Source organism: Mchenga conophoros, linkage group LG7 (assembly GCF_057382185.1).
Source record: "Mchenga conophoros isolate Kocher_MC1m ecotype Shallow Benthic linkage group LG7, M_conophoros_male_GT1.1, whole genome shotgun sequence".
Lineage (NCBI taxonomy): Eukaryota > Metazoa > Chordata > Actinopteri > Cichliformes > Cichlidae > Mchenga > Mchenga conophoros.
The window spans coordinates 27,667,005-27,680,219 of NC_140532.1; the positions used below are offsets into that span (position 1 = coordinate 27,667,005).

The 13,215-nt window shown below is 42.1% G+C and overlaps 1 protein-coding gene across 4 annotated transcripts in view; it reads left to right on the forward strand.

Moving 5' to 3' along the window:
* LOC146570285 (receptor-type tyrosine-protein phosphatase zeta-like) overlaps positions 1 to 13,215 on the forward strand; it is a 99,843-nt gene that overhangs the window by 47,514 nt on the left and 39,114 nt on the right. For all 4 annotated transcript variants that reach the window (XR_014893451.1, XM_085283222.1, XM_085283224.1 and 1 more), the window contains exon 9: positions 8,851 to 9,035. Coding sequence is in view for 3 of the 4 variants with exons in the window: in XM_085283222.1 (XP_085139348.1) it covers positions 8,851 to 9,035 (185 nt within the window). In the remaining variant the exon portion in view is untranslated. The remainder of the gene's footprint in view (positions 1 to 8,850; positions 9,036 to 13,215) is intronic.

Here is a 13,215-nt window from a genome sequence, read left to right on the forward strand (position 1 = left end):
AATTGAGAAAGGAAACTAGAGGGTTTCTTTTTTCATTTTTTTATTTGAGTACATTTCAGAGCCAGTGTTTTTTCACTTTTACTTGAAAAAAGAAATTGACACTTTTGCTGGAGTATTTTTAACACTAGTATCTGTACTTCTAATTAAGTACAGAATGTCTGTACGTTTTCCACTTCTGTCTGGCTTACCTAAGCTCAAAGTGGGCTGCATGTGGCTCACAATGTAAAATGAATTTGTTGACATCCCTATATACTACTCCGAAAGCAATTCTCTTTTGCAATGTGAAGCTTATTATTGACTATGTGCACGAGACAATGCTAACTTCCTGGTTTGAGACCGGATGTGGGGTTGTGCATTTCCGGTAGCTTTACTTTGCGGTCAATCGCTACTGCGAAGATATACCCCAAAATCATGTCCAAAACTCGAAAACGGAAAGATCGCGTTAAGTTACAAAGAGGAGAAGGTGGGAACACTCACCACTGTTGTGTCATAAAAAATCTAATGATCAATTTTGACGTTTAAAGAGTTTAGCAGTCCCTCGCAATAACGCGGTTCACCTTTCACCTCGCTGTTTCGCAGATTTTTTAGTGCAAGTTTGCATGCTTATTTTTTTTACGTCACATTGTGTCCTGCGTCCTGATCGCTGCAGACGATCTCCTCCGTGACGTCTCTCCTGTACAGTACAGAATCGCTGCATCGATCGCTAGCAGTGTGACTCTGAAGTGCAGTACCGTATGTCCACGAAACGTTTTGCAACGTCAAAAAATAAAATTGGCTACTTGATTTCACCCATCGCTGGTTATTTTAGAACATAACACCCGCGATAAACGAGGGACAGCTGAGAAATATAACATTTGAATCCCTTTTCTCTTTTGCTCTGAGGCGCAGGGAAAAATATCTACAAGTCGATGAACATCATTTACAGATATATTGGGTAAATGCCCAAGACATCTATAGAAATGTAAATCGCCGCTTGATTCATTCATTTGCTTAACTTGTTTTGGACCGTAAACCAGGCGCAAATAAGACACCGGAAACAAAGCTCCCCACAGGAGTTTCCGCACCGGAAGTAGCATATGCTAACGTGCACACAGTCAATTACTGGGTGTTTAAATATAGGACTTTACATGACAGGTTTTTTTTTTACATTTTTAACCAGCAAATACTCAAACACTATGTGTGTATCTGTCCCAAAGTACAGATCCTGATTCATTTTGATTATAAGAAAGGGTGAGAATTTCAGGCTTTTAAAAATCTGCCTCACATTTCAGTGTGCGGAAAGAAAAAAAAAGGGGTCTGAAAGTGGGTCAAAAGACCATTTTTCCAAAAATATATTTTCAAAATTATTTGACATATGAAGCCTAAATTTCATCATTCCATTCTATCATATAGCTTAAAACTTTGGACCATAAACGTTTTAGGTAAATTGAAGATGATGAAGCAAAATATTCTAAACTTCTGTTGATTTTTAGACAAATGATCATGATGTAAAAATAGAGCTGAAGTGACCTGAATAAAATGTCAGTGACAGACAGAGAATGGGGTGACTTGGGTACCAATTGATTTTAACACTGCATGTTGTTTCTACTCAATAACTGGGATTGATCTTTGGCTTTGGGGAGAGTTTGTTCTGGTACCAGAGAAATATTTGATGTTGTTTTCAATTAATGTTCTAAAATATTCTTAAAACATTTGAGAAGCTGGTTTTGAATTGCCGTTGACTTTTGCCTCCACCAGTTAGTTTTGGAATATGCAACACTTTAGCATATTTTATTGGAGTTAGCAGAAATTAATTTATTAGTTGTTACACACACATCTGTATATATTTTGGCAACATTACAGGACAAAAACAATCTTCTCCATAATCAGTTCCATTTGTTTGTCTGTTTATCAGTCTAGCATCCACAGTTGTAAAGATATTTAAATATTGTGTGATGGTAGATATCAATAACAACTGAAGGTGATTTAATTTTGGTGAAAATTGTGTCAAGGTGATACCAAATGTGAAAAACAGCAAAAACTTTATATTACTTTTAAAGGATTGTCTTCAAATTTTACAATATCCTAGACCTTAGAGAACTTGACTATCTAGCTTGGCTAAGCACACACTTTATTTTTTTAATATGACACACTACATCTGCTAACCTCAGCATGTTGTAGTAAAAACATAAAACATTAAAGTTTTAGTAAGCTGTTAGGATGCTAGGGCTGGGCGATAGGGCCTAAAATCCATATCGTGGTATAATTTGAAGCATGTGCGGTAACGATATAGATCGCGATATATTTTTTTCTTCTGTATACCGTATTTTCTATACTTAAAATCCTTTAATTTTCTCAAAACTCGACCGTGCACCTTATAATCCGGTGCGCCTTATGTATGAATTCTGGTTGTGCTTATTGACCTCAAACAGATTTTATGTGGTACACGCTCAAAAATCTGTCAAAAATGTTTTAGTAGGACTTTGGTAAGCTACAAAGCCGCACCACTTGATGTACTGTCGGAGAATTATGGGTACCTTAGGCAGGAGCCACGCTGAGTAACCTGGGTCCAAAACTCCGTCTGCTTCGGGTCCCAAAGTCAAACGAACACTGCGGCATCACTGAGAGTTAAAAACGGTCTAAATTCTTTCATCTTTAATAAAATGATCAGCACTGCTGCTTTACCAGGTGTAAAAATTAAGTTTAACATCCAGGCATCCATGAAAACAGAATTTATTACATTTAACAGAGTTAGAAGTTAGCAGGAAGTTAGCTCGCTCGCTTCCACCTAAACATGATATACCACGTTCTGACCAGTGTTGGTCAAGTTACTTGAAAAAAGTAATCAGTAACTAATTACTGATTACTTCCCAAAAAAAGTAATCCCGTTACTTTACTGATTACTTGTTTTCAAAAGTAATTAATTACTTAGTTACTTTTTAAAAACACGATTTACAACCTGAATAGGTGATAAAGCGATAGATCTTTCAGCCCAATTCTACTTTTTCTGCATAATCCATCATACAAAATGTAATCAAATGGAAAAGTCTATTTTTTTAACTTGTTTTATCAGTGTTAATCTTTTAACTTTATGCATCAAGTAAAAATTAAATTATATGCAACATTCTCTGACTTGAATAAATTAGTTTAACATTTAAACCTATTTTCTACACATTCCAGCACATAAAATAAAATATTTTTTGTGTTTACACTCACTCTTTCAAATAGATGCAATTAAAACACAGCAGAAAATAAATAAAGTCAAAGACTCAGGTCCTGTTGCTCTATTTTCACCTGTAAAGCAGGACTGTGGTAGGCGGAGGTTTACCCTGGTGCAGGTGTGCCGCGGTCAATGGAAGAATCCGCGAGTTTCTCTGTGAATTTTCCATTACGTCATAGCTAGGGATGGGTACCGGTATACCGGTATCCGGTGCCATGATGGCACCGGTTCTGACATAGACGGTAGTAACCAGACCGAAAAGCAGCGCACATTTCGGTGCTTTATTTCGGTGCTTTATTTCGGTGCTTTTTTTTCCTGAGCTGTGATACACTTCTAGCCAATCATTTTACGTTTCCGAGGATAGTAGGCGGGCCCAGGTATGTACGTTCTTTTAGAGCAGAGCTACAGATTAAAAATGTCCAAGGCGAAGCGGTCAAAAGTCTGGCTGTACTTCACAGCAAAAGATGCAAACTCAGCAGCCTGCAACAAGTGCTTTAAGCTGATACTGTGATACTGTCAAAGGAGGTAACACCTCAAATCCGATGAAATACCTGGCGACGCATAGCGTTTTTTTTTTAAAGCCGAGAAATGCGCCGTATTTGATAGCTTGCTGCGAGACCTCACACCGAGCGCATCTACTGCGGGTGGGTTGCCTGTTATGCAACATCCCCCAAAAACACGAAGAGGAGAGTCCGTGCCCCTAGCCCTGCCAGTGTAGGAGAAATGATGAGGATGATGCAGCAGGAGCCGTTCTTCTCTGCGTGAGTAGCTTAATGTTGTTCGTGTGTAATTTACGTTGAGTAGGCTAACCACGTTATTACATTAATGCATGTAAGGTGAACTAGCAAACATCATCATAGCTACATGCGGCTGTCTTCTTGTTTGATGGCAGATACTCCCTTCACCCTGGCCAAAAAGGCTAAAAAGACCAAAGAAAAAGTGGAAAACAGTTAAACATGAGAGGTTTAGGACAAAGTTTGTGTTTTTTCCATTGTTTAAGCACTGCTTCCAGCCAAGAGTGATACCATATATGCCCCATAGCTGCAGAAAAAGCTAACATTGTTATCTTTTTACAAAAATCAGCTGAACATGAGAGGTTTTTGGACCAATTTTGTGTTCTCCATTCTTTAAGCACCGGTTTGAGCACCGTTTGAGCACTGGCACCGTTTCAAAAGTACCGATTTGGCACCGGTATCGGATAAAACCTAAACGATACCCATCCCTAGTCATAGCGCACTCGGTGCTTGCTCGGAAGTTTAGGGGTTTTTTCGCTGTAAAAAGAAGTTTTCTTCCCACGCACAACGGACACTAATGTTTTTGTCACTTTTTATGGAATCAAACTCAAAGTAAGGTCAGTACTTCCACGCTTTAAATGCTGCACGCTCATACTCTCTCCCACACTCGATATATGATCCATTGTTGATCTGCACACAGCTGTTGTCACTAACGGCGCACTCGCTTACGTCACTGTCTTGAGACATTCTCGCAAAAAATCACGGTTTTAGTAACGCAATAACGCAGCGTTCCTACGGGAAAGTAACGGTAATCTAATTACCGTTTTTGCAATAGTAATCCCTTACTTTACTCGTTACTTGAAAAAAGTAACGCGTTACTGCCCATCTCTGGTTCTGACTGAGAGATTTCTGAAAAAATTCAAACGTACAACTCTGCTGTCACTTCCAACATGAATGAAGACAGGAAACTAAACAGCAGTGACTTTTTTTAGGGTTGCTGAAGTTGGGCTAGCTGGTATATAATGATGTGCTACATGATCACTAGCGACACAGCTATGTTAGCATAACAAAAACACAGTGAAGCTGTAGGATGAACGCTAACTTTTTTCCACTCGATAAAAGTTAACGTGAGGGTTCCTGATGGTTTGGGACAAATGCAATCGCATGGCAGGATGCTATAAAGGGACCAAACTTCAGTCAGGAGAACAACTGAGATAATCCATCCACAAAACGAGGTTAGTCATTAATATACTGCAACAACATGGGAATAGAGCAGAATTCATTCATTAATGAATCAATGGTACGGAAGTGGAGGAAGCGCAGTTTTTGGCTTTCCTCATATTCCAAAACGTGCTTCGTCTCTTCGCTATTACTGTCACCCGGCATAAACTGCAGATGATATTGCTTGCAGCCGTTGCGATGCTTTTGACCAAAACAGGCGCAGCTTGATAACACCATCAACATGCACTATCAGGGTAGAGCGGTATAGTGAAAATCTCTACCATTGGCCAAATTCATATCGTTCCTACCGAATACTGTTTATACCGAATATCGTTTATACCGCCCACCCCATAGGACGCGTCCCTTTTCTGTGAAGTCTAGAGGGCATGACGGCAACAGCGCAAACTATATATAAAGTGGGTTTCCAAACAAAAACCCCATTCTTCACTGAAAGAAAAGAACATGTTAAACTCTAGAGCAGCGGTCCCCAACCACCAGGCCACGGACCGGTCTGTGAGTCGTTTGGTACCGGACCACGAGAGTTGAGGCTCAGGTGGGAAATTGATGGTTTTCAGGGTTTTTATCATTAACTCTGTTTCCCTGGGTCTTTGTAGTTGTGTCTTCTTATTATTATCTTATTTTGAAAGAAATATTTACGCGTTACCATGGTGGCCAGAGAGCAGACAGGAGGATGTTACTCTTAATGTTGGCGCATTTCAGGAGGACGCTGCTAATAAAGTTACACAATTACACAGTTAATTGGCATTTATTATTACATTTATAAAATACCACAGTTTTTGTCTTGGACGTATCATTTTATTTTGTTGTATTTGTTCGCTGCACCTTAAAGGCCGGTCCGTGAAAATCTTGTGTGACATTACACCGGTCCGTGGCGCAAAAAAGGTTGGGGACCGCTGCTCTAGAGTGAAACAACAAAGGTACAATGCCTAGGCAAAGCAATGGCAGAGCACTCCTAAAAAGCTTCTGCTAATCTTTAAACAGCAAAACAAACTAGGCCCCACAAATTTACTGCCATTATCTTCACCACTAGAACAGCAGGAACATATTTCCCGACACTTGGTAGCCAAAACAAAACAAAACGTATGCTGTAATGATAGAAAGGTGCTATACAAGTACAGTTTTGCTTATCTACTTAGAGAGTATACTCCATTAGATGTTACAAACTCATCGATGCTGGGTACTGGAATTTACACAAGCCTTAGAAGAAAACTGAAAATTACTGGAAGCAGCAGCAGTCATGCCAAACTATAATGTGCTGATCACTGTAGTTTGTTCAGTGAGTATGGTTTGATTGAATCGGTTTCCCTGATATAGGAATAGGGAAGGGTTTCAAAGTACCAAAAAACTTAGTTGCTGGTTTTAATTTAAATGTCTTATGAGATCCAAAAGTCCAAGAAAAAATTTATATATATATAAAATATATATAAAACAGGTCCGCGGCTCCGAACCATAGTAAAGGGACCTCTGGCTAATACGTCGGGTTCATGTCGGGCTCATAACCGAAAACTAGCTTTACTTTGTTGTCTGGGTCAACTTTGCTAGTGAGAGACAGAGAGACGTTGAAAGACTGCTCCAGCGGAACTTATTGTTTTCGGAGGAAAACACGAACACGGTGTACAGTCGAGTCTTAACAGCTTACTTACAGCTGGGCTCGTCAGGCACTCTTCTTGGCTGCAGTGGTTATTATTATATTTACATGCTTCCAGCTCCCATTTCTGGTCGGTGACAACTCGTACTTTTCCTTTTTCTCCCTCCCTCGCTCACAGACACATAACAAGTATGGCAGTCCATTCTCCCTGCAGCACGGACTACACTGCCCATGTGGCTACATTCTTTAGGGCTATGCCTGTAACACTAATGCGTGTTTTGTTTGGGTTTCCACCGGTGTGGAATTATCAAAAATGGAGAGGGCATAGCCTAACATATGAAACAGGAAAAGACCGGCGTGTAATCCATTTATTTCAACAAAGTAACTGTATTCTGAATACCACCTTTTTAAACGGTAACTGTAACAGAATACAGTTACTCATATTTTGTATTTTAAATACGTAACAGCGGTACATGTATTCCGATACTCCCCAACACTGTTTATAGACATGTCAGCATAGAACAATTAATGTTGGTTTAGTCAACATAGCATAGTTTTTTTTTCTGGTCTTTTTTTTGTTATTGTTGTTGATTTTCAGGTCACTTTGGAGTGATTCATTGGTGCGTCCGCTGTTTTATTTATTACTCTTTATGTCTTATCATTTCTCTTTCTGCACTCAGCAGTATGTTTGATCTGCCTTCAGTCCTGCCCTTTAACTACAAAAACACATAAACACACATACACAACCCAACCAGTCAGTCAATCAGTCAAACCACGACCACACTGAGGTTTGCCACACATGGTCTGTTTTCCCTGACAGTTGGTTTCAGGGAAAACAGACTAAAATTGGAGGGAGAGGGGGAGGGAGAGAGGGAGGGAGAGAGAGAGAGAGAGAGAGAGAGGTTTGTGCATTCTTTACCAAAGTTCTCGTGGTTGGCACTGCCCTCTAGTGGTCCAAGCAAAATATTTGTATTTATCAGCTTGTATTTATCTGTTCCCTCTTCTGCTGTTCGTAGCTAATGATATCAGGATTTTCACTTTGATCCCTCAGTGAACAGAGTTCAGACTGGTTAGAGCACTGAGCCTAGCTGAGATCCAGTGGAAAAGGAAATTTGCGAATGATTGGATAGAGTTTTCTGTCTGTCACCGCCAATCCTCAGCCTGCTTTAATCTGTGTTAATCCCAGACTTCATAGTGTCAGTCATCTGCATTGTCTCTGCACTACTAATCTCACCTCTGACCCAGAATCATACTTACAAACACAGACAGGAGCCATTTCAACAGCCACAATTCACATTACTCATCCATTGCTTACTTACCGGTAGTTAATAATTCAGTTCAATTTAATTAAATTTTATATATACAGCGCCACATCGCAACAGCAGTCACCTCAAGGCAGTAACAAATAAATCAATAAACAAATAAAGGCACATCATGATGGGCGCTAGGACAGTTTATGGCCCACCAAAGTCAATTTTAAAGGTATAACTATGGCTTCACATCTAAATTGAATTAATTCTTGATTATGCTCTTCAATTTTATATTGAAGAGCACAATTTCAGTTTTATGAAATTCAGCTTTGTAGTTTTTTGTGTAATTTTCCTAATCAGCAAACAAGCATTGAACACATTTCACCACTGAGTTGAATTTTAAAAGCAAAATCATAAAATGTAATATTTTCCTTTTAATTGACTCTTTCTTCTTTTTAATGTAGTCAATCATACATGATAATGTATCCAGTGTTCCCCTGTTCATCAAATTTACATAAAGGCTACTGAAATAATAAAAGTTACTATAATAGAAAATAAAGTCAAGGTAGATCTTAGTTTTGGTTAGAGTTTTGGTTCCTGTATTTGAATTTGTGTCCAAAAGTGCAGGCAAAAATGGAATATACACTGTAGAATGTGACAATCAATAATACCAAGCCAGCCACACTGTAATGAGTACATTTATTTATTTATTTATTTTATCAGGATCTGAAATGACTGAGGAAATGTAAGCTGTAAACCATCTGCAGAACTCGTGGGTTTAAAAGAGTGGATCACAGCATATTTTTAAAAAGAGAGGTTTTTATCTGTGTGTTTCAGTCTGCAGTTCAGAACCGGAGAACATCCAGGTGGCACCACACAACCTTAGCAGCCTGCTGGTGACATGGGAAAGGCCACGGGCAGTGTATGACTCCAGCATCGACAAGTACTCAGTCAACTACAGACTAGCTAGTACAGAGAATGCTGTCTCATCTGAATATCTGACTGACGGAGACCAGGATGTGGTGAGAAAGCAACCAACAGTTCATAATATAAAAAACATTTTCTCTTAAATTGTGTGATATTTGCCATCTGTCCATCCATCCATCCATCCATCCATCTTCTTCCACTGATCAGGGGCCGGGTCATGGGGGGCCAGACAAGGCAGAGAAGCCCAGACCTCCCTCTCCCCTACCACCTCCTCCAGCTTGTCCAAGGGAACACCAAGGCATTCCCAGGCCAACCGAGAGATATAATCTCTCCAGCGTGTCCTGGGTCTGCCCCGGGGCCTCCTCCCAGTGGGGCATACCTGGAACACCTCGCCCAGGATGCGCCCAAGAGGCATTCTTGTCAGATGCCCAAACCATCTCAACTGGCTCCTTTCATTGTGGAGGAGCAGTGGGCCTACTCTTAGTCCTTCCCAGATGGCTGAACTCCTCACCCTATCTCTAAGGGAAAGGCCAGCCAACCTTTGGAGGAAGCCCATTTGTGCTGCTAGTATCCGCACTACCCACAGCTTGTGACTGTAGATGAGGGTAGGGACGTGGATCAACCAGTAAATTGAGAGCTTCGTTTTTACATTCAGCTCTATCTTCACCATAACAGACCAGTACAGCGTCCGCATCACTGCAGCCGCAGCACCAATCCATCTGTTAATCTCTCACTCCCTCATCACTTGTGAACAAGACCCCGAGATTTTAGTTTAATTCACTTGGGGTAGGAAGTTGTCCCTGACCCGAAGTGGGCAATTCACCCTTTTCCGGCTGAGGGCCATGGCCTCAGATTTGGAGGTGCTGATTCTCATTTCCACTGCTTCACACTCTACTGCAAGCTGTTCCAGTGCGAGCTGGAGGCCATCATACATTAAGGCTAACAGAACCGCATCATCTGCAAAAAGCAGAGATGAGATTCTGAGACCACCCAAGTGAAAGCCTCCCTCCACTTGGCTACTTCTAGAAATTCTCTCCATAAAAAAGGGCCTGTTGCAATGGGTCAGACATCCCATACTCCTGAAGCACCTCCCACAGAACACTCTGAAGGACATGGTTGAATGCCTTCTCCAAGTCCACAAAATATATGTAGACTGGTTGGGCAAACTCCCATGCACCCTCAAGTATCGTTGAGAGGGTAAAGAACTGGTCCAGTGTTCCACGACCAGGACGAAAGCCGCATTGTTCCTCCTGTATCCGAGGTTCAACTAAAGGACGGACTCGCCAGCACCATGGCATAGACTTTCCCAAGGAGGCTGAGGGTGTGATCCCCTATAGTTGGAGCACACCCTTCTTAAGTATCCGTCGCATGACAGTTTGCCAGAATTTCTTCCTTTTCCATGGCCTCTCCAAACTCCTCTCACACTGGGTTTTTGCTTTAGTCACTGCCTGAGTCGCGTTCTGCTTGGCCTGTCAGTACCTATCAGCTGCCTCTGACGTCCCGAAAGCTAACCAAGCCCAATAGGACTCCTCCTTTAGCCTGGTGGCTCCCTTCACTTCTGGTGTCCCAACATTTGGTTCGGCGGTTACTACCACGACAGGCAGCAACCACCTTACAGCTGCAGCTCAGTGCAGCGGCTTCAGCAGTGGAGGTGCTGAACATGGTCCATTCAGACTCGATGTCCCCAATCTCCCTTGGAACGCTGTTGAAGCTCTGCCTGAGGTGTGAGTTGAAGATCTTGCAGACTGGACCTCTGCCAGGCGTTCCCAGCTCACCCTCATTATACATTTTGGTGTGTCAGGTCTGTCCAGCATCCTCCCCCCCACCACCTGATCCAACTCACCACCAGGTGGTGATCAGCTCAGCCCCTCTCTTCACCCAAAATATTTCCACAAGTCTGGTGATACGATTACAAAATCGTTTACAAAAATGTTTGTTACAACTGTGGTTTGCACAGGCGTCCAGTAACAAAACACTGCTCAGGTTCAGATCCGGGAGCCCATTCCTTCCAGTCACGCCCCCTCCAGGTCTCACTGTCATTTCTTACATGAGCGTTGAAGTCTCCCAGTAGGACAACAGTCCCCATGTGGAGCACTCTCAAGCACCCAGGGACTCCAAGAAGGCTGGGTACTTTGAACTAAACTGCGCATAAGCGGAGACGACAGTCAGGACCTGTCCTCTGACCTGAAGGTGCAGGGTGCAAGCCCTCTTGTCCAGAAACCCCAACGTATAGGCAACAAGCCGAGGGGATACTAGAATACCCACCCCAGTCTGCTGCCTCTCAGCAAGGGCAACTCTAGACTGAGATAGAGTCTAGGCCCTCACCAGGACCCCAAGCCATGCATTGAGGTGAGCCCGACTATATCTAGCAGGTACCTCTCAACCTCATGCACTAACCCAGACACCAGAGAGGTGACATTCCATGTCCCAATCACTAGTTTTGGTAGTCAGGGTTTGGTCCGACAGGGCCTCTGCTCCTGGCCGCCACCCAAAGCACATTGTACCCGACACCTATGGCACCTTCTGTGGGTAGTGGGCCTGCAGGAGGCCATGTCCCTTTTTCGAACTGTGCCTGGCTGTGCCCCATGGATGCCATTGGGCACCCTCCCCGGGCCTGGCTCCAGTGAGGGGCCCTGGAAGGGTGAACTGTTCCCTTGGACTTATTCGATTCAATTCAGTTTTATTTATATAGCGCCAAATCACAACAACAGTCGCCTCAAGGCGCTTTATATTGTACAGTAGATCCTACAATAATACATACAGAGAAAAACCCAACAATCATATGACCCCCTATGAGCAAGCACTTTGGCGACAGTGGGAAGGAAAAACTCCCTTTTAACAGGAAGAAACCTCCGGCAGAACCAGGCTCAGGGAGGGGCGGGCATCTGCTACGACCGGTGACTTATACTCATGGGGGTCTTTTGAATTCCTCATTGTTTGGTCCCTTACCCAGGACCAATTTGCCATGGGAGACACTACCAAGGGGGACAACATAGCCCCTGGAATCCCTGGAACACACAAACCCCCTCCACCACGTTAAGGTAGCAATTCACAGAGGGGTGATATTTTCGCCAATTATATTAACCATTGACCTCTGTAAAGCCTGAATAAGCAGCTGTTGCACAAATGATAATCACCGAACCTCTAAGAACTGTGCACTGCTTACTACTACTAAAAACTGTCTTCTCAAAAAGGTGTTCACTAGGCTGCTCAATGTTTTTGGTGTGGCTTTAATGGTAAATAATTCTTAGCCATATTGTTATTTCATAGTCTAGGGAGTATGTTGAAGTTCACCTGTAGGCCAACCCAAAAGTGTCGCCCTGGATTTTATGTTAGACAATAAACTTTGTGTTGAAATAAAAGTTTTATGACACTTCCACAATATGTGCAAGATACTTGCCAAAAGTAAAATGTCTTTTTTGCCAAATGATGAATGTCTGCAACAACTTCTGTGGTGTTTAATCGGAAGGTAGCAAATTAAATAAGTCTCGGACACAGAAAATTTTCAGCATTAATATCATTAGGTGATGAGGTAAGGATGCTTACTTACACTCATTAGACACTTTGTTAGGTGCACCCGTTGAACTGCTAGATAATGCAAATATCTAGTCAACCAAATCACATTGCAAAAGATGAACATTTTCTCAAAACAGAAAATATCCAGAGAATGGCATGTGTTTGGGTGAAAATGCTGTTAATGCCAGAGGTCAGAGGAGAATGGCTAGAATGCTTTGAGCTGATAGGATGGCAACAGTAATTTAGATATCTACTGGTTATAACCAAGGTATGCTTAAGAGTACAGCACGTTGAACTGTGAAGAAGATGTGTTACAGCAGCAACAGAAGAAGGCGACAATAGTTGCTGCTGTCAGCTAAGAACAGGAACCTGAGGCTATAACTTGTAGGGGATCACCAAAGTAGGACAGCAACAGCCTGGAAGAATGATGTTTGGTCTAATAAATGTATTTGCAGTGCAAAATTTGGATGGCAAAAATCCCAATTTGGTAACAACATGAAAGCTCTTGATACCTGCCATGTATAAAGAGCCAACAAATCTGTGGCAGCTGCATGATGCTGTCATGTCAATATGGATCAAAATATCTAAGAAATATGTATAGGAATTTGTCTACAACAGCGGTCCCCAACCCCTGGGCCACGCACCGGTACCGGACCATGAGTCGTTTGGTACCGGGCACGAGCCTAGTTTTAGGATAGCTGTAACATTCACTTGTACACTGTACTTTGACCATGGTTTAACTCCTTGTGAGTGAAATAA